The sequence below is a fragment of the Cyrtonyx montezumae genome, unplaced genomic scaffold, assembly GCF_038088225.1.
Source record: "Cyrtonyx montezumae isolate F1298 unplaced genomic scaffold, pur_monq_1.0 scaffold_3, whole genome shotgun sequence".
Taxonomy (NCBI): domain Eukaryota; kingdom Metazoa; phylum Chordata; class Aves; order Galliformes; family Odontophoridae; genus Cyrtonyx; species Cyrtonyx montezumae.
Genome location: NW_027072034.1, coordinates 135,405,866 through 135,428,275, shown reverse-complemented (window position 1 = coordinate 135,428,275; position 22,410 = coordinate 135,405,866). Strand labels below are relative to the sequence as shown.

Here is a 22,410-nt window from a genome sequence, read left to right as displayed (position 1 = left end):
TGACCTGGTCATCAGGCACCTCTCCTGTTCTCCATGATCTCTTCAAGATGATGGACAGTCACAAGCAATAACATTTGCCAGCTCTCTCCACACTTGCGGGTGCATGCCATCAAGGCCCATGGACCTATGGGAGCTAAGTATGCCCAAATGATTTCTAACCCAAGCCTCTTCCACTATGGGAAAATCTTCCTTTGTCTGGTCTCCAAGACCTAGGGTTCCAGAAGATAGGTCTCAGGAGTGAAGACTGAAGCAAAAAAAAAGGCATTCAGTAACTGCCTTCTCTGAGTCCTTCATCACTATGGCCTGTGACCCTTTCAGTAGCAGGGACGGATTTTCACTAGTCTTCCTTTTGCTCCAGATATGCAGATGTCCTTCTTGTTGTCCTTTACACCCTTTACCAGATTTAATTCTAAATTTGCTCCAGATATGCAGATGTCCTTCTTGTTGTCCTTTACACCCTTTACCAGATTTAATTCTAAATGAGCCCCAGCCTTTCTATCACATCCCTACATACTCTGATAACATTCCTGTATTTCTCCTGAGTGCCTTGTCCCCTTTTCCACAGCCTGTACACTGTCCAAGTTTTCTCATCTCCATGCTCATCCAGGGAAGTCCTCTGCCTCCTCTGCTAGACCTCTTTCTAGAATGAATGCACTGACTCTGAGCCTGGAAGATGAGATGCTTGAATACTGACCATCTCTCTTGGACTCACCCTTCTAGGACCTGACCCCATGAAATTCTTCCAAGCAGATTCCTGAAGAGGGCAAAGTTAGCTCTCCTGAAGTCCAAGGTTGTGATTCTACTTGCTGCTACTTGCACTTCAGCCAGTTATACCAGTCCATTCTTCTGCATTAAAAAAAAAAAAACAAAAAACAAAACGAGATAACCACAGCAGCCTGAAAGCCCTGTGGTCCTCCAGGCATCAGAACTGGCCCAAAATGAACTGTACAAGGATGACCACAGAGTAATAAAGATGAAGGTCAAAACTGGGAAATTTACAGTAGTATGATCTCCTTGATCTCTCTATAAACAAACAAATGAAATACTTCAACCCTACATATGGAGAAATAAGACTGGTTACACATTTCCAAAATCAGGTTTCCAGTCAATGGAGATGTATCCTACATATATATTAGATGATCTTCCTAACTCCTTGTTTCACCACTCAGGAGCAATGCAATTAAGGCAATCAAGGCTCACAAAACTAAATACTTAAGCATGTTATGACATGTTTTAGTTATCTACTTTCTGTGATACTTGAACAACAATAGTAGGACAAACCTAAGCACAGCCTTAGGTTGCAAGTATTGCCACTAAAAAGGAACAGGAAAACAAAAAAGAACAATAATGTCAAAACTTTATGAAAGATCTTCTTCACAAGAGAATCAATGAAGTGAGAAATCTTAAATTCTGGATTGCACCAACTGAAAACTCACCTAGAACAAGCTGTTTTCTCCCTGTCACTAACATCATACCACTGCTCAGCTGCAGGTGCGAGCTGAGCTACTATTTTGCAGTAGGTGGACAGACAGTGAATAGTGTCCTCTACAGGGCTAATGATGTCTCTCCTTACCTCCTTTCCTGGGACCATTACCATTCATTAAGGCCAATAATCCAAGCGTCATTTTTGACTGATTCTTCACATGAAAGCATCTCACTGGGTACTACAGACTTGCATATTTATGGAATTTTTGTAAGGAAATACTATAGGATCATTATAAACCCCACCTTTAAAGTTTGTCTCTCCTCTCAAATCGTACAGCTAATATTCCCATCTTTCTTATTTCATTTCTTGTTTTTCTCTTTTGTTCTAATCTTGACAAATGCAATCTCATTCCACTGACATAAATCCAGTATCCTATTATATATTAATCATTTATCTTCCATGTCAAAGCTTACCTATCATCTCTCATTCCATATCTAGAGGTAAACTCCCTTCTCCTTTAGGTCCAGGCTGCCAACTTCCATCATCTATGTGTTATTTTTTCAATTAAGCATCTTCAGGCTTTTTATCTAGGCTGACACTTCACACACCTGCAAATGTCCACAAAACTAACTGATTAACTTCTTTCAAATCACTCTGGCATAAGACTTATGAAGAATTTTAAAACAGATTATTTGATGCTATGCTAACTCCTCTTGTTTTCCTTTGTCCATTTCTACCTGTGGTGTCAACCTGTTTATTTAAATAGTCCTATTTCTGGATCAAGACTCAAAACTGCTCTGTGTATAGAACCCAGCAGTGGCATTCCAGATCATCTCTGCATGTCAAAGGCCAGGTACAGAACTAATAAGTAGGTCACTCCAGAAGTTATGCCTCCTATTTATTTGCATGAAAACTACAACCAATATGAAGAGCACAGAGGAAATTCTCATCATTAGCTATGTATTTTTGCCAGTGATGAACAAGAGACTGCAAGTCACTGTATTTAGAAAAACCTGCCCCAATGGAGGTGACCTCTTGTTGCTGTTACTACTGCTGAAACACACCGCCCATCACTTCACTATGCCCACCTCCACTGGCTGGTCTCCACAGATGTTCAGCAAGCATTGACAAATGTCACTGAATTTTTTTCTGCATGGATGAATTCAATGATGCACCTTTATTTCACATGCACTTCCATGTCAGACACCATTTTGTCAGGCTGCCCCTCTGCTGCCATCTTGTCATGGTTTTATGATTTGTTGTTATCGGTATTACACATCATAACATCATGTAGTGCACTGGGAGTTAAAGAGTTAATGCTCCAGTTCCGTGGACTGTTGATAGTTCCAGGTATACCTGTCTCAGAAGAGAAGAACTACATTCCCTAGAGGACTTGGTGTTATTTTGCATTTTCCACTTTCTGTTCAGAGGGAAAGATAAAACTGTTGGCAAGTCACAAGATCCCTCTCTTTTCCCTTTCTGCTCAACCCAACAGTGTGCGCTCCTAGCTGTGTCGTCTTCAGCATCAGAGAAAGGCCTTTGGTTTTCAGACACTCTCTCTCACTGTATTTGATTTATTTGCTTCAATTCCAATTATATTGCATTATATTGTATTACTTTGCATTCTGCTGTGTTATTTAGTAGATTAGCTTTCCTCCTCAGATTGTTGCTGCTGTTTTATTTTTAAGCTCTGCCCTTTCCCTTTTCCCCTTCTTCTTCCCTAGGGCACAGGTCCGTGGGTCCCCCACCCCATTCATCACAGAACTGGGCCAAACCTGCCCATAAACCGTTGACACATCTGTTGCACAGCAACAAGGGTAATGAAATACTGGTGGGAAGGTTCAGTCTCTACTGCCATACCATTATATCTGCTTCTGATGTCATGGGTCAAAATAATAAAATAGGAGGCATTACTTTCAGAGCAGCCCTAGTGAATATTGGTATGCCAGTAAGTACTCTAGGCACACTCCCGCTTCCTCCAAAAGGAAATGCAGTGGTCACATCATCACTCATATATCATAGTTGTAAGGAACTGGTGGCATAATTCCTTCATCAAGCCTGGGCATGTGTTAGAACAGCCCTTAATTCATAATGTAAAGTTTCCCAGTGAAATCCATCTTGAAATCGTTTCTGTAAAATAACTACTCTCAAGTATTCAAAACCTGCTCCTCTTTTAACGGACTTTGTTATGCCCTTATAAAGGAAGCTGAAAATACTCTATTATCAAGTTTCTCCTCCCTACATAGTCTTCTTTTCCATACGTTTGTTTTTTAAGAAACTATCCAAGAACAGTGTTTATGCAAAAAAAAAAGGAAAAAAGGAATGTAGGCAGAAGCATCTAGCCTTCTTACTCTCAAATTTATCTGTTTATACATCCAAATATATAAAGTTAAGTTGCAACTTAAATTTAAAATGTCTAAACTCAGTAGATACACCAGTATTAAACGCTCATCACTTTTCCAGAGTCACAGTTCTCCTTTCTGGATAAAGACCCCAATACTGAAAGCAAAGCCTATGATGTTGTCTGTAATGTTTGAATGACTTATACTTGCTTCTACTTAGATACAGTACTTGGTCAGCACTCATACATTGCTCACACTGCTCAGCATCCTTCCCCATCGTCTTATTTTTTGAGTTGTTCTTTATCAATTAATGTATTTACCCTTCAATTAAAATAAAAACAAAAACCAACATCAGCTTCATATTTTACTTTCGCAGAACTAGGAAGTTACTAATATTCAGAACACCTCCAAGTCATCAAAAAAATAAAATGAAATTCTTCAAAAATATCAGACTGTTGGATCCACTTCTTCTTACTCTGTATAACTTTCTTGTAATTTCAAGCACTTTTTTCCTAAAATCAAAATTACTGGGGGAAGTAAAGCAGTAACGCTCCACAGAAGGAAGAGACAAAGCAAGAAGATTGCTGTCATGTAGCACACAACTTATGACAAACTGTTTCAACTGTTACTTATGAATCAGATATTCAGAGATTTTCAACATCTGAAAAGACAGTGCATTCTTCTCTTGCATTTTTATCCCTTTGCTATAAAAACAATAATAAAGGCAAATTAGAGACACGCCTCCAAACTGTAAAGTGAGTTTATTTTCTGTCCCTCTTACTTGCTCACAAGCAGAACCATGATGCTGCCAAACTAGCTCCCAGCAAACATGTAAGATCAGTGCATCTCTAGCACGCTCTCTGATGAGCCCCACCTGTGGTGGATGGAAATCCTGCACATGACAGAACATACGAGGTACCAAGTTTTAACAGCCTGGTTCTGCAACACTCAGTTCTGGAAGCTTTAACACACCCTATTAATTATAACAATATCAGTGAGGCTTATCCAGCAAACAAGACAAAGCAGCTGAGCTCTGCAAGAAGTTTTTCAAAGGTATAATGGAGTTAACCAAAGGGCATTAGTAAGTACTGAAGGAAAAGGGGGGGAGATAATAAAAACAGGCAATCAGCTACAAAACATGAGATGAGACTTGAAGGCTACTATTCTCTCTTTCAAGCATAAGATTGATTTTCTACTGCATCCCTAAGCAAATTACTTGAATCTTTAGCTTTACAGAAATCAGGTTCCACTTTAACTTTTTCCTGATACATCTGACATTTCAGCTGACATGAAGCACTTTCCATTGTACAATGATTTCAGTAAAAACGTGATGGTTTCTTGTACTGCTGCTATATTTTATGCAGCTTCTTCACCTTGCGGTATACTTCTAGTTAGGTAGAAGTTTTAGGATACTCCTTTGATGAAAGCCTTTTCTTAGCATCATCCCCTCTGTTGCCGGGATCAACTTTAAATAAGCATGAGAGGAAAGAGAACTGAAAAAGTAAAGCAAGCAAAAGCAAACAGACCTATTTCAGAGCTCTGCTCTCCAGAATTAATAACTTGAAAACTTGCAAAAGCAAAGATTAAAATGGAGGATTATGGTAGAGGAAGGTTCCTTTGTCCCATACTCCTGCCCCCAGAGTAAGCACCTCAGCACAATGGCAGGGTGCACTCGCTGAGCCCTGCAGCCCCACACTGCAGCTTGTGTCCACAGCTCTGTCCTGCCTGTCCTCAGTGACACACAGCCCTAATGCTCTGGTACCTCCAAGGGCTAGAGATTTCTGCAGCTGAACGTGAGATAAGTTAAAGCACTTGGGAGAGCTTGAAAGCAAGTTAAGCTGTCTGCACAGATATAACCTTTGTATTTTCTGACAGCTCCGTGGCAAAGAAAATGCACTGTAATCCCTAAAGTTCAAAAACCATAACTGATCTCCTTAAAAAATGGAGAGGAGCATAAGTTTTCCTCCTCTCTTCATCCTTTCACTATCAGCAATACTATTTCCTGTTTCTTTTTAATTCCTACATGATTTTTCTTAGTCTGTCTGAAGATTTTAGAATTCTCCTTCATTACGTATACACGTGAAAACTGGTACTCTGCCTACCGCAGAGGGAATTGACACGTTTTCCTTTATGTGGACAAATTCCTAACAGTGTCAGCATGCACTTTTCAGTCAACTACATAAGTATTCATGAAAAAGTACATGGATGCAAGCCACTGATATTCCTAGTTTCTGAGAGTACAGCACAGATACAGATTCTGAGAGTACTTCACAGATGAACACTAACAGCACCTTCCTTGGCATCACCTGCAATGACTGAGTTGCACCCTGCACACTGAAACCGTGGGCTCCTGCTTTGGCCAAGCTAACCAAGTCAAATATCACTAAGACTCTAATCTCTTGCCGTGAGGGTCACGTTGTATTAATGTAACTGACCTGAGTGTTCAGAGTGGTGGATGTTTTCTGAAATGTAAAGGTAAAGCAGATGAGCCACAGGTCTCTTAGAAAGTATCAGAATTTCAAATTTTGTCTGAAGCGATTTCAGCGCCAATATTCATTCATCCACAGAAGTTAATTGAGAGTTATCTCCACTAAAGAAAGAGTATTTAGCCTTAATGAATAGTAATTATCAGGGAAGACATGCTCACTTTAACAATACCTTATATAAGAGATAGGCCTATTAATCTTGTTTCTATCTAAATCTGTCTTAAATACAGAGGAACTTAAAAACAGGATGACCACTTTCTCTTTCTAAATAAATGAAGTTGCATAAAACCAAGAGCTTCCACAGCGCAGCCCACAGCTTGTGCAAAAGTTATGCTTCATGAAACAAATTTCCACTACTTAGCCACTGTTCCAGTTTGCAGTGGTCTGTTATTGTTTTGAATCTTATTTATTTGCTTATTAAAATACTTAAGTTATTAGTGGTAAAATCCAACTTCCCATACAAACATGCAACCATCAACAGAAGCTTAAACTAAAAAGAAAATACAATGGCCTGCATGAGATTATACAGAACTGCAAACAGAAGTGGCAAAAGCAATTAATCAACTTTATGTGAGTAAAACCTCTAGATCAACAACCGGGCTTAGAACAAATTAAAACTTTGCAAATGGTCACAGGAATGGCTTTTTTATATCAACTATACTGAACTTTTAAGAGGCTTCAAACTGTTTAGATTGCAAAGCCAAGATAGAAACTTTGCTTCTGTACTTACCGTATATACACATTACTAGATCTTTTATTGACTTCTTCCCACTAACAACAAAAATGTAGCTTTAAATGAAGTTTAAAGTTGTGGAGGAAGAAATACCATTGATGTTATACTGCAATAATCAAGAGAAAAGAACATTTTAGAAAATGCTTTGTTGTACAGCTACCAATTAGTTGGTTTTTGTTTTTAGCTTTTGTAAAGTTCACCAAAACCACTATTTACTGCCAGTACTTCAGATTTGCCAAGTGGAAATCAAAAGGCAGCTTCATTTCTGTGAGACATGTTCTGTGGGATAGGGATGGTAGACCTGGAAGCAGCTAAGGCACAACTACTAACTATATTTACAGGCCCTACTATAAGAGGCACACACACACCTGTAAAATAAACTTCTTTAATTTCTTTTAAAAATCTCCACTGTGAATTATGAATACTTATCTTCTAGCTAACTCACTTTCTCTCACTTCTTCTATGACAAAGTAAACAAGGAAGAGCAAACCTCCTTTTGCAACACTGCTCGGAGTCTGCCCCTTTTTTCTGTTGGCTTCAGCTCACTTCAGCTCACCCACTAGACTTTTAAAATTGATGTCAAACTAGTTGGCCAAAAGAAACAGTGAAGTTTGCCATCACGAGCATTCTCCACTACTTCTCCATCTGTCTCTTCCATTTCCTGGCAAAATAAGGATCACACAACAGATGCTGTTGCTGTCAAGGCACCAGCAACCACAGTCTTAGGCACAGAAACAGCAGCCTGCATCCCAACCTTGTGACCTGCAGCTACCTATCCCACACTTCTCAGGTCAAGAAATAAATCAGACCGCCTGTGAGCCCAGGTTGCAAACTGTGGTCACTGGTGCAACACAAGTTCTTCATGGTGAGAAGCAATCCAGCTTGATCTGGCAGGTGTCTAAATCCCAGAAGGGTGAAACCTTCCCATACGCTTACCCCAGGAGGAGCCTCTAGCTACCAGAAAGCAGAAGAGAGCACAGAGGGGGCTTTCCAGCTGACTTTCTGGCTGGGCCATGGCAAGAGAAGCACACAGTGCTCCGTCAGGAAGCTGTGCACAGAGTTCATGCAAAGGGGCCAAGGGAGGGTCTGGACCTGCCTCATACTACCACTGTACACCCACGTCCATCAATAATAAAGATGAAACATCACCAGAGAGACAGACTGAATCCTGCCTGCCACAGAGCCCTTCCATTTACACCACTGTATTTCTTGTCCACTTCCTTCATGTCCACAAGCCCACTTCAGATCTCAAAGGACTGTACAGCATTAAGCACATTAACTGAATGCAGTGCTTTAGATGAAGAATGCCCTACACAAACAAATAGCCTACTGAGAAAACACAGACACAACGTTAAAGTGAGTCAGGACACATTTTCATGTGTATTTCTATTCCGAAAGCTCAGGTTAAAAACGTAAAATGAATTTTTTCCTCACACAGCTAAAATACCCTTTTTTAGAAAAGGCTAATTTCAGAGGTATCTAATTTCTCTCTCAAATAATTTCTGCACACATTTGAATAATTCATAAGAAGAAAAATCACTGTCTAGTGACACAGTGATAACACTGGCTTAGACCAGTGTCTAAGAAAAGCCAGACTTAAGCAATAATACACCACCGAAAAAAGAAATGGATTTGGTTAATTTCTCTCATCTGGACAGGATTTCTTTCACCAGGTCATTACCTTCTTCGTTTTTCCTGTGTGTTTGTCAGGAACATCACAGGCCATTGCAGAATTCAGGCAGTTAGCAAGAAACAAAACAATCTCAGAACACGACAGACAACACAGAAACCTGTTTCAGCTACCCTTTGTCCATACAATATTGACTGAGGCATTTTTCCCCTCCAAGAACACTGCTCAGTTCATGCAGTTGCTACCCTGAGAGCAGGACTAATTTCTCAGTCTCCAAAGCCTTTCACAAACGGGATGGGAAGTGGTAGATAGATTAAATTAGAAGATCAGAGTTTACAGTCATTGAGCTTCAGAAAGCAATTTACTGGCATCCTCTATTTAATTATCTCTACACCTCATAACCATTAATGAATTTATCTTTACTGCCTTGAGATTAAGCAACTCTACCCTAAAGTTCCACAAGAAATCTAAATCTGAGCCAAGAATTATACATATAAATTTCAGGATAGCACTCTGTCTACATCACTGTCATCTTCACAATGCTAAAAGCAGTTAATTTCAACCTCATGAGCCGTGACCACTGCCCCCCTCCACCATCTATTTAAGATAAAAAATAGTGTTTGTTTCTCTTAGGGCCATTCTTGCCCACTCCATCCCTATTGCCGTGCTCACCCCTGACAACAGTTTACTGAACCTAAGAAAAGCAAGTATTTCTCAGTTACAGACCAATAGCCTGACATGTGCAAAACCTGCTCCCCCTCTCCAATCCACAATGTCCCACTGAGGCAAAAGGGAACAGAAATGAAAATAAATAAATAAATAAATAACAAAAACTAAAAGCAAAACATCTCAACAGTGGGGAAATAGAACAAACAGAGCAAACGGGGAAAAAGCAAACTGAAAACCACAAAGGCTGACCATACATATGACACTCATATTACTCTGCTTTAGCAGCTTCTTTTAATTCTGGTACAAAACTTCATCTTTTTCACTGCTGTTTGAAGCACTTTGAAGCAGGGTGCAGTTCTGAAATTCTTTTTGTGGACCCTAAATTCTACATGTACACTTAGGTATCTGGTAAAAACAAAAGCAGGAGAAATAACTTACTTAACTTACAACTCTAAACAGATCCACGTTTCTGTAAGGCAACCAAAAGCATACAAACAAATAAAAACAACAAAATTATCAAGATTTATCGTTAAGAAAAATTAATCTTTACATCTAGTGATCCCAAGAGATCTCCAATAGACATGGCTCATGCCTGTTCATCAAAAGTTAAATGAGAAAGCCAGGATTTCTAGGAGGCTTCTCATTTGGTGCCAAAATCCTCAGTTTTAGTTTGCTCTCCTTGAAATGTTGAGAAAGACAGACCTGCAGTTCATCTGCTGTATCTGATACGCTTTTTGTAATTTTGTATACATGAAAAGCAGAAAAACCTTCTGAAGACAATGATTTGCACAAGGTTAATAATTACTGGTAGGAAAGGTAGTAGAGAACAAAAATTAATTTTCTCAATATACTGTACCATCCCCTGTCAAAGGCACCCACAAAACACAATGAGAAGAAATTACATTCAGGTGGTACTAATGTTCAGGATTTTAATATCACTATCATCACCACAACTATATAAAACTCTCTGCATAAAGGTTACTTCTAACACATCTTCCAACTCTTAAACACATTAAAAAACACCCTTATTACATTGTACATTTAACCACAACACAAGAAAAGGTTAGCTACCAATAATAACCTTATAAAGAAAGTACAGTATCAGTTAAATGGATTTTAAGTAAGGGTCCAAGATCATATTAGGCAGCAATTATAAGCTACAAATTGTATTTCATATCTTCAGCAAGAGTTAGCACAAGTCTTGCTGAGTCAAATCTCTGCTATGAAGCAAAACCACTTGACGTGTTTTAAATGCCGCAAGCAGCTGAACCCTGAGGGGTTCAAGCAAGCACTGAAGCCCAGCTTGAAGAGCTGACCAGGTACCTGGCGGCCGCTGATCTAAGCATGTCAGTCACCAGTAAATACACCCTGCTCGGTTCACACTGAAGGCCAGGAGTAATAGATCAAGTCCATTAGCAGCCGCAGAGCCTACCAGGGCAGCGGCAGGGTGAAGCTTGTGTCTCACTGGGCCTACCACCATCTGGGAAGTAAGGGTGACAGGGGATGCTGACTCATTATTTCCATCCATTGAGAGAAAGTGAACATATTTAAAGACTTGCTTCCAAATGATATCTCCTGGCAAAGACCCTCCCAGCGTTGAGTAAAGTAACCAGAGTCCATCTCCATGAGAAGGTCTCAGCGAAGCACTTCCCCCAGCACTTCCATTTACCAAAACAGTGTTTGCAGCCTGACCCACGGTGACACCTACAAAATGCCATCTGCAGCTCTGAGCAACACCCTGCTGCATCTTCCCACTCCCACAGGGAAGTGACCCTGGCCCACAGCAGGGCAGGGGAACCCAGAGGACAAACAGTATGACTTCAGGCCTTCTCACTACAGGAGATCCTTACAAAGGGCAGTTTGCTCCCCTCAATTCTGCTGCCCAAGGCTCAGGTCTGTGCTGTGTTTTGCTCCCAAAGCATTCCAGGCTGTGTCAGTTTGGATTGCAACATAAATATTGTGCAACTGCAGACTCATTAGTTCCAATTACGGTAATATTGCAGGTGACAACAAGAAAGTTATTTTTTGTAGTCTGTGGTCACATTCAGCTCCCACTCACCTATGACTTAGGTGAAGAGAAATTCTGCCAGAGAAAATGTTGCTGGTAACTGAATTTGGTGCAAAACTCCAGGCCTAGCAGTGACTTGAAAAAAACAGTGCTTTCCCTGCACTGGTAACAAGGAAGTTTAGTGGTAACAATAAAGAACTAATGGCAGTCACTAGGGGCAGAAAAACTGTATTTAAATGATACGTAACTATAATGAGAGGTTTTGATATAAGCATTACTGATTCACAAAATGTACAAGCAACTATGCATAATATGGTTAATGGTCCAAAGATTTATTCTTCTTACCAAAGGACATGTACTGAATAAGAGCTTAAAAGAGCACTCCAGCTAAGTCCAGCGCAGCAGGTTCCATTTTTACATGTAATCAAATAATATATTTGTATTCTACTATTCAGCCACAAAACACGAAGATTTAAGATACTCTGAAGATAAGATTTAAGATACTCTGTCCAGTCTACAGCTCAGGAGCCCCACTAATCAGACCTTACAGGAACATTCCTCTCATGCAACAAGTAAATAATAGAGAGGGAAGGCTCTCAAGAAACAACAACTAGGAGGTACCACCAGAATGCTGTCCCACTGCCTGCTCCTCTGCTCTGGAGAAGCCTGCAAGAACACAGGTGTGTTGGAGAGGCTAAATGAAATATGTAAGCAGACCAATCTGCCTAAAGCCCTATACTTTCTAAAGAAATAGGTAGGGAATTACAGGTGTCAACCCTCCACACTGCACACAAAGCACACACAAAGCTTCTGGCAAGTGTCACACTTACTGAACATGCACCAATCCTGCAGCACGCAGTATCAACCTACATGTCTGTTTCTTGATGCTTGTTGCAGCTGTCCAGGAAAGAAGTGGTAGAGGACAGCATTGTGAATTCATCATCAAATATTCACTTCTGTAAAAACCATGGGCACTACAGATTCCTCAGGAAGGAAAAAGTCTGCCTTGTGAATCCATGGAGTTGTCTTTTTTACGCAAGTGCTTAGTCGCCATTCTCAGCCTATCCAGCTCTGAAGAGCAGCTAAGCAGCCTCAGAAGAACTTTGCATGTGATGGTTCAAACATATCTAACTATCAACAAGCCTCAGTAGCTAAGCTGAAACCCTTAGTAATCACAGAGAGTCTTCATATCAACATGAGAAAATGCTGGCCATGCTTCTTTTTTAGGATGGCTTCTGTCCTAATATCTGAGATTCAATAAATCCACGTGACAGACATTCATTTTGAAGCCTGCAGCCTCCTCCCAGGAAATCTGCACACCCGCTGCAGACACATTTCAACAGTCATCAGCTTCCCCACCCAGCAGTGTCCTGTGAAAGTAACACCAGTACTGTGGCAGTTTTGCCATTCTCTTGGCTGCTCAGAGACCGCCTGAAGACATGATCTGTATCCATGTTTAAAAAAAAAAAGAAAAAAAGAAAAAAAACACCACTTCAACCTACATTTTTAAAAACTTGCCCTGAGAAAGTTCAAAAGATAGAAAATTCCAGTTGCTCAAGTACGCTTCACACCCCTTCCTATAAATAATAAACAGAGGCTCAGGAACAGACTGGTTGCCGCTTCCAATGCTAGACACATCTTTTTGCTATTAAATACTATGTCCAAGTTTATGTCAAAATACATTTAATTCCTTCTTATTAAGCAAAAGAATGTGCAAGGATTTATGACGTTATGAAACTTCTTCTGCATCTTCAGTATAGTGATCTTGTGAACTACTGACCACACGTATTTTCCAATGAACACTGACAGTTATTGTGTACCGAGAACAATTTACAGGCATCATCACAACATTAAAAGTAATTTAGATGCATTCAAAACTGGAAATAAATGAGTTTGAATGAATTTCTGGGTGAAAGCATTTCAGATCTTTAGCGAAGTATCATCCTAACGTTTATACAGCTCTAGCACCCACATATTCCACAAGTTTGTCTCCAACTGAAGAATCCTCTTCACCACATACCTGAGAGGCTCTGCACCCTGACTCATGTGTTTACTGTGCTGCACATAAGGTAATCATTTATTCCTTGTTTGAATTAAGTGTCTTCTTACCCAAAGAAAAAAACATATTGACACAAGTGGGAAACAGAGCCGTTCATCAGCTATGCACATCACTGCAGTCTGCGCACACCTGACTGCATTAGGTTTTGTGTTTTCATTTTTAGGTCATGAGAATACTGTAAGTACTGTAATGAAACCACAACCCGGTCTGTGTTCTCTCACAGAGTAGTGCCTTGAATCATAAATATTTCAATTATTGTGTTTTAGACTCCAAAGGACACTAGCCTCTGTCTTCTATACACTTTTCTTCCCCTTTATCTTTTTAAGAAGAGCTCTGCCACACCAGGAAAGTGATTCTTAGATCGGCACTAATTAAAAAACAATTTTCGGCACAACAACTGGTACGTACGTATCCAAAGACACACACTCTCAGTTTATAAAATCTAAGCATTTTTTGCAACAGCTTACAGCACCTTAAGGCCCAGACCACAGCCAGCACGCATCGACAGAACTCCTCGTGTGCTCATTCACACTGTGCCCGGCTGCACGGGGAACGCTGCCACACACAACGCTCGTTGCTCCTTCCCTTAGAGGAAGTTATGGCAAAAAAATGCATTTCAGATATTGGCCACGAGAAGAAAATCACACCGCCTTTTCTGCTGCAAATCCCTGCTTCCCCAGCAGCCCCCCCTCTCCGCGCCGGCTGGCTCCAGCCCAATCACATGTTTTCTCTGGCCGCTTTCCACAGCACTCCCCAAATCTTCATCGTTTTTGTGTTGTCACGCTCCTCCCCAAAGCCCTTGGTGGCTTCCCACAGCTAACCCTTAAAATTTCTTTGACATTATTTGTAAGTGGTAAAACTTGACAGATTCTGATCTAATTTCCAAGCAGTTAAACATCAGCTGTAGGTTTCACTGCATATGGATTACACGCAGCCCTTTTTTACGGGAGTGGTTCCAGTGCGAGAAGAACAATGTGCCTCCTTAACGTTTGCAGTAAGAGTTAGAAAACGAGAAATCAACAAAACGACTGAGTTTAATTCTTTTAGCACCGACTGAACACTGAGATTTAAATGCTGTTTAGTGATACATTCCCCTCTTCTCGATTTCCTTACCCATTCCTGGGCAAATTCAAATTCACCACCTGACAGCCTCATCGCTTAGCATTATGCCTGAAGTAACCCACAGCACGGGAATGCCCTGTGAGTGCCAGTACCTCCACGTGCAGACCCAGCCCAACCCTGCGGGAGAAGCAGTGCAGAAGAAGGAGGAGCAGGTACAGCTCTTCCCCAGGGCATAGACCACCGACGTTACAGCGGCACCATCCGTCACCACCACGGCCTTCTAACGCACGCTCGTGTCAGGTACGTAGTTCGTCACAGTGGCTCAAACACAGAAATTCAACCTACTCAAATATGTATCCTGGATTTTTAAATGCATTCATATTGTTACAGACAGAAATGCAGAAGATGGATAATAGAAAAAATCGGTATTTAGATTTTCCTAGTAGAGCAATCCTGATGAAAGTTGCATCACGTTGTGAGATAAAAAATAAATGACTTCAATAGATGCTGTGCATATTCCCTCAACAAAACATCCATCTTTGAAGGTGTAGGTAATTTTTTATAAAAATGTACTTTCCCAAAGAAGCAACATGCTTAGAAAAAAAACCACCAACCTCCCAGCTACATCTAACAACATACTGTGTGACCTCAGAACGTCGCTCTCCAAACCCACTGCCAGTTCGGAGCCCAGAAGCTGCTGCCACCACCGTCCTCCCAGCACCCTGCAGGCAGGCTCCCCGCCGTGGGCCAAGGCCAGCACCTCGGAGAAACACTTAATTCAACTCAATTGCATTGTGGGCCTAGCACACCCAACGTAGGGGCTGCGGCCATCAGCAGGCCAGAAACTTCTCATGGAAGGGAGAAGGGGTATGGGGCACAGACATCCCTTCTGAGTGCTGAACAAAGCTGCTGCCCGTTGCCCCAGTCTTCCTGCCCTCACCAGTAAGAATGACACCTCTGTATGCTCCCTCCTGCCCCTGCAATGCTCAGTTGCTGGCAGGGCCCAGCAGCCCAGTTTGGGGCAAGAAGCCTCAGCCACTGAGAGAGCCAGGCAGCCCAGCCCAGGGCACACTGAGAGCCACTCACAGTATGCATGGGATCAGCCTGCCCGCAGCAGAACAGATTTAAATGTGAAACAAACTGCAGCGAAACCCTTTCCAGCTGCAGCTGTAAGGAGGAGGACGAGTGACTGCTATTTGCAGGAAGAAGAAACAGCGAGTGAACAGATCAAAAGTTAAGCCTACGGTGCTCTCATTCCTCCCCGACCAACCACTACAATTCACCACAAACGCTCACTGTAGCAATAACAGAGCACAGTGTGCTTAACATTTCCATTTAGTTTGCCTTAGAATGAGAACTGAAAACTTGATATTAAACAGAATGCCACATACAACTCACTCTCCAGAGCTCAAACTTCCCTTTCCAACATCATTTCGACCCACACTTTGGTGCACCAATGAATGTTGTAGCAACTGTTCATTAAAAAGATTATTTTCAGCTCCTTCAGTGACGACAGCACAGATGAGCTATTGGTGGCACTTTTAAATCCAGCTTCCTAAGACCAAACATTGTCTTGCCCTTAAAATGGAAACGCAGCAGAAATTAAAAAAGAAAAAAAAAAGCAGAAAAGCCAAACAAATGCAAATCTTGCATCAGATGACAGAGATGCCTCTTGCAATTTGAAGTACACATCTTGGAAGATGTAAAAAAAATAAAATAAAAAAAAAAAAGGTTAAGTGTCATTAAGCTACTGAGAGCCTAAAAAAAGAGAGAAAAGATTATCAGCGTTAAATGATACTTGTGGGACCGTTCCTTGTGTTATGCCAATCTAGAGGTTTAGAAATTCAAGTTTAAGACTACCCTTGGAAATGCCCACAGTGAGGTAAATACAATCACTCTGTGACAGAGCGGACGCAGAAGCAAACCTTCAAACACAGAACACTGAGCTGTAAAACTGAGGGCACTTCACTGTAGAAAATTTTTTCCACCATTTCATCTTTTTAATTCAGTTTTTCTGGTGCCACTAATTTACACACGCAATCAAAAAAGATTTCAAGTCGAAACAGGACAGACAAGGGGAATCTAAATGACAAGTATTCCTTTTAACGAGGATTAGTTGAGAGGTATGCAACAGTGGCGGTGAAAAAATACATAATTTGCATTACTTCCAGACCCACTAGCTGCCACAAAGTTTAAAAAGAGTAATCAGTTCAAGTGTACCCAAAATTAGTATTTTGTAACCAAGTTGATAGCGCTTTTGAGTTTGAGGGCGATTTGCAATTTTCTCCAGTCAAAATCATTCCATGAGTACTTCTCGCTGACCTATGTCCTAAATCATTTTCCATCCCTACGAGCGAGTGACCTCTGCATGATCTGACTCACAAAGCAAAAACATGGTCTCCCACCAGCCACTCTTTTCTAAACCACCATCGGAACTGAACTTCTCCAAAATAAACCCGTCAAAAACTGAAATGGAACAAAAGAGCATTCAGTATTCAAGAAATATCAATTAATTGCTCTATCAGAGGGACAGAGAAATACCAGTCCTCACATTTTAATGGAGAAACAAAGAGGTTAAGTGACACTTTCAGTGACACACAGCAGAACACTGCCAGAGCGCGGATGAGCTCTCAGAAGTTTTGCATTGTTTTCAGCCCAGTAGCCTTGAACAAATCCCATGCGTGCAATGCTGAATCAGGTATATTCCTCAGCACATGAAACGCTTAGCCCAGTTCACCTACACCACTCCACAGCCTATGCTACAGTAATACTGTAAAATACTTTGAGGAATGTTTCTAAGCAAACACATCTTTAATCCTGAAACGTTACTTTTCGGTGCCCGTCATTAAAGAAAGCTAAAAAAAAACCGTACAAGCAACAGATGACTGCTGAAAAAAATTCTGTCACTTACCTCTGGAACTCAACACCTAACTATCACACAGAGCCTGGTGCAGCCTTAAAAGTGCCGTTCAGTGATAAATTAAAATATCTGGAGTCGACATAGTTGCTTTGCTCTTCCTCACACTCTGCGAGCACTCGTTAGGCTGCTCCTCCCTGGACCTGTGGCAGTTTTACACAAACCTGCGCTGAAGAGAAAGCTACGCCACATTTCATTTTCGCCCTCTCCCAAATATTATAAACACTTCACTCGAACAAAGGTCTCGTGACAAAACCTAGCCATCCCAGAGGTTAAACTAAAAACAAAGAAATACTCAAATATTTATACAAGTGCCCCTGCTCAGGCTCCCAGCTTAAGGTTACAGCCTGCACGGTGAGGCCGCACATGGAGCGGCACCCCGGGACCGACGCACTGAAATAAACCAGAACAGCGAATGGTGCAGCGCTCTGCGTGGTGCTCAGTGATCTACCCGCTGACGCCAAGGTCGCTTCACCTATTTGGGGGACGCTGCGTTTGGAACACTCCTACTTTCCCCCAACTACTCAGTAATCTACCATTCCAAGTTGTTAAATACATGATTTAAGTACACGGAAACGCTCCCGAACACCGCCGGTCTGTACGAACCGCACTAAAATAGAGAGTTACCGCAAAACAGGCGTCTTCATCTGTATGAAATATGAAGGAATTATTACAGTTGGGAGAAACCTTAAATTAAAAATAAATACTAATTTGAACGCTCCGATCTATATCTCACTCAAGAAGGTTCAGCGTAGCATTAGAGAAACGGATTTAATAATTAATCATATTTTCTTTAGAGTAATATTACTAGCAGTAATGTTTTCCCTTAATGGTTTTAAATTACCTAGCACGGGGCAAAGAGAATTAAACCTGTCCGAATCTCTTAAATTTCACCTCTTTCCCCCCACGCTTCTGGCATCACCTCCCCGGACCGCAGCCGGACAGATCCCCACTGATGTCAGCGCAGAGCTTCCCCTGCGTGCAGGGAGTGCGCGGGGGGCAACCCCCTACGGAAGGGGGACTTCTGCGTTCCTCTCTTTACGGAAGTACCTAAACCAGAGGTTTAAAACCCGGTTCCCAGCTAGCGATCGCTGCGCGCTGCCTTCCCCCTGCAGCAGACCACAGACGCTGCCCTCAATTTGGGGTGGTTACTTCGGAATTCTTTCCCCCCCGAGGACGCAGCAGCAGCGCCGTCTCCGCGCAGAGCGGTGCGTGCCGCCCCCGCCGGGAGCTCGGGAACCCCCCCCCCTCCGCCGTCGGGACCCGCTCGCTGCCCGCAGACCGGCACAAGCAGGAGGAGGAGAGCCCCGGCCGCCTTCACCCCGCCGCAGTGCCCGCACGGGCCGGGCCCGGCTCCCCCCCCCCCCCCCACGTCCCGCAGCCCCGGGCTCTCCGCGTTCCCCCCTGTCCGAAAAAATTAAACTTTCAAAAGTTTGCGGGGTCCCGCAGCCCTCCTGAACGGCGAGAGGCAGTCCGAAGGGCAGCAGGCCACCTCCGGAACTCCGCGGCATTATTTATTAATCCCCGGTTTTAGGGCTTTTTTGTGGGATTGTTGGCTTGGGTTTTTTTTTATTTGTTTTTTTTTTTCTGCCTTTCCGTGCGGCTGTCGGAGCGGGGGGGGTGCGCAGTGCCGCGCTGCCCCGCGGCCGTCGGGCCGGGCCAGGAGGGAGCGGGGCCCCCGGCGGAGCGCGGCGATCGGGGCCGGGCGGGGAGGGGGGGGGTTGGGGAGAGGGGGGGGTGCGCGTCTCCCGGCGGCGGGCGGGCAGCACACAAAGGAGAAACGTGACACGGCTCTTCACCCCGGCTGTCTGCTGGGGAGGGCTTGGAAAAAGAAAATAAAAGCAGTGAAAGAAAATAAAGGGGAAAAAAAAAAAGAAAAAAAGAAAAAAAACAGATGGAGGAGCGGGGCGAGCGCTCTCTGAAGCCCCCCCCCCCTCCCGCACGGAAGCCTACAGGTTGTTTGCCCGGCTCCCGTCGCGCTGCCGCCCCGGGACGCCCAGGGACACCCGGAGGGGGGCAGAGCTCGGCCCGGCCCGGCCCGGCCGGCAGCGGCCCCGGCGCGGCCGGGCTGACACATGTCACCGCGGGGCCGCGGCCAAACTTTCCCGCGGCGGAGGCAGCGGCAAGTCAGTGAGCGGCGGAGGCGGGGGGAGCGGAGGGAGAGTCACACACCGGAGCGCGGGGGGGGGAAGGAGGGGACGGGTGTGTGCGAGGAGGGGGGTGTGCGTTGGGGGGGTGGGGGGGTAGCACTTACCGGGAGGAGACACCGTGCGGGGCGTCCCGGCGAGCTGACACCGAGAGAAAGGGCGAACGGAGCGCCGCACACATGCAAAGTCTCTGCGGGCGGAGCCGCCGCCGCCGCCGGGACGCGCGGGCCGGGAGCGGGGCGGGGGTGGGGGGGGGGGAGCGGCGGGGCCGGGAGCGGGCGCGGGGCGGCGGCGGGGCCGGGCGGCCTCCCGCGGGCTGGCGCTGCCTGGCGCCGGCGTGCGGGTCTGGCTGTGTGCGGAGTGTGCCGCTGTGTGTATGTGTTTTGTTGGGAATGCAAAAAAAAAAAAAAAAGAGGAGAGGAAGAAAAAAAAAAACCCGCCGCGCGCACACACGCGCGCACACACACACACACACACACGCACACACACACCGACTCCTTCGGAGGAAAGGGGAGTGAGGAGGGAGCCCTCACATGATCGCCAAGTGGCCTGCACAGAAGTGCTAATAATGCGCGGGGGGCGGGCAGGGGGGAGGATGGCAACAGCGGAAAGTGCTGCGGGACGCGCCGTGCCGCGCCGTGCTGTGCCGTGCCCCGCTCCGCACCCCCCCGGCCCGTGCCCGCTCCACCTGCTGCCAGCTCCCCCCTCCCCGCCCCCTCTCCCTCCCTCCCTCTCTCCCTCCCTCTTCACCCCCCCCCCCCCCCCTTTTTTTTTTGCTCCGTTAGACACAACGAGTTTAGCAGACGGGGAGAGAAAACAAAGCCGCGCGTTGTGCTGGCAGTGCCGACCGTCTGCGGCCCGCTGCCCGCCCTCGGGGTGGGAGACACGCGTGGGAGGCGGCTGCGGGACGGGAGTCCGACGCTCCGCGAAACTTTCTCCGCTCAGCGCCCGGGCCACCGCGGCCCCTTCCCGGCCCCTGCCCCTCCGTGCGGGCCGTACTGCGGGGCCGGGGCCGGGAGGGGGCCGCGGCGGCTGCGGGCCCGGCCAATGGGGGCGAGGCTGGGTTCGCGAGGTGAAAGTTCACCGCCGGGGCAGAGCTCGCCGCCGCCGCGGCTGCCGATGGGTGGTCGTAAAATATATTTATTTGCTACTTGCAACTCTTTTGTGTTCGTCCTCACCCCCCCTTACCCCCCTTCCCGCCCGCACACCTCCTCGCCCGCCCCGTTGCCGCTTCGCTTCTATCGCACTTTGCGAGCGCAACGGTTGCGGGTGCCGCCCGCCGAGCCCGCCTGCGGGGCCGCGGGGATGCGGAGCGCGGGGACCGCGGGCGGCCGCCCCCCGCCGCCCCCCGACGGCTGCGGGTGGGGGGAAACCCAGCGGCGCCCGCCGCGCTCCACGCCGCCCGCAAACGAAATCGGCCGCCACGGGCTCCGCTCGGCCCCGAACCCGCCGCCCTCCTCCCGACGGGCAGCTGCGGCTCTCCTGGCGGCAGACCGCGCCGCGCCCCGCGCTTGCTGGACGGAGCGCCCGGCCCGGCCCCGCTGTGCTTTCTTTGAGAGCGGTGTGAAATCCGCTTGGCAGCGGAGCGGCCGCCGCCGGGAGCCGCCCTGTGCGGTGCGCGATGGGGCGCGGGGAACAACGCGGTGTGAGCGCTGCGCGGAGCGAGCGCTCCGCGAACAAACACTTTTCCGACTCTTTTTATTTTTACGGCAGCGATCGGGGCGTAAAACGCAACTTGGCCTCCTAATGAACAACGAGCGTGTTGTTTGTTCCTGTTTACGGTTTCGTGATTTCATCTGCGCGTTCGTATCGTATTTCTCGCTTCAAATAAACCGCTTCGAAGCCGTCTTCCCTTAATTAATTTAATGCATTTTTCCGGCGCAGCTGGCGATGCGAAGTGCCCGTCACATCGCCGTGTCCCTCAGCGCTGTGTGTAAACGTCCTCGGAGCACGAACCGAATCCTCTCTCGGCCCTCGCTCCGCTCCCCGTCCGCAGCCCCCGGCGCAGTTCGGGCAGAGCAGAACGCGGGGCTTAACCGGAGTCACCTCGAAGAGAACCTGTAGTGAAACATCAAAGCGATCGGAGACGCCACAAAATCGGTGGAGTTACACCACCATCTGTCGTTAAGCCTCGGGACTACAAAAGTTCAGACGGATCATAAATCTTAATGAGAGCCGGCAACTTTTCCCCTCTCTCCGCCTCTCTGCTCCGTGGCCGGGAGCCCCTCACCGCTGTGCCCGGATTCTGTCGGGGGCTCCGGGCAGCGCCCTTCCGAGCCCTCGCACATCCTCCTGCCCTCAGGAGGCTGCATCTGGTCCAGGGCAGATGAGTACCCAGCAGTTCGAATTGTTGAGACGTAAAACTCAGTTCTTCTCTCCAAGCTTGCAGTTGTAGGATTCAGTTTGTTCCATTATGTGTATGCGTCCTAGCACAGTGTCGGGTTCTGGAAAGGAATATATAGTAAACACACCTTGGAATTACACAAGGAAGAAGCTGATGTCCCACTGCTACCTGCAATGCCTCCTAAAAGAGAATAAGCTCTATGCAAACCCTTGGAGGAACCATGAAGTGATTTGGCATCACCCAGTGCACACAGTGACCAGCTCAGCATGCAGGGGTGTGAGAGCTGCCCCTGGACTCATGATTTTTCTCAGTTCCTCAGTATAAGTGCTCATTTGCCATCATTATCGAAGAACCGAGACAGAAGATGTATTTCCTTTAGGATTTCCTGGGAAGGGACCTGCAAGCTACCTGTGGTACATACAGAACCCTACAAGGAAAGTCTTCACATTTATCGTTGAGGCATGAGACGTTCAGTAAGTATTGAACCAAATAGTGTGGAGTGCTTGGTGACTAAAAGTCAACCTTCAGATCATTTTTCTGCAGCTGAGGAAGTTCATGGCTTTCTTCTTATCCGTGCTGAACATTGT

The 22,410-nt window shown here is 45.4% G+C and overlaps 2 protein-coding genes across 2 annotated transcripts in view; one reads left to right on the top strand and one right to left on the bottom strand.

Moving 5' to 3' along the window:
* FOXP2 (forkhead box P2) overlaps positions 1-19,839 on the bottom strand; it is a 404,432-nt gene extending 384,593 nt beyond the window's left edge. Inside the window, exon 1 of the mRNA XM_065743467.1 lies at positions 19,587-19,839. The gene's annotated coding sequence lies outside the window, so the exon portion shown is untranslated. The remainder of the gene's footprint in view (positions 1-19,586) is intronic.
* On the top strand, positions 14,547-18,866 carry LOC136051465 (proapoptotic nucleolar protein 1-like). The gene is made up of 2 exons (XM_065740905.1): positions 14,547-14,627; positions 18,414-18,866. Exons 1-2 carry the CDS (start codon positions 14,547-14,549, stop codon positions 18,864-18,866), a joined length of 534 nt encoding a protein of 177 aa, XP_065596977.1.
* Positions 19,840-22,410: the final 2,571 nt, after the last annotated feature.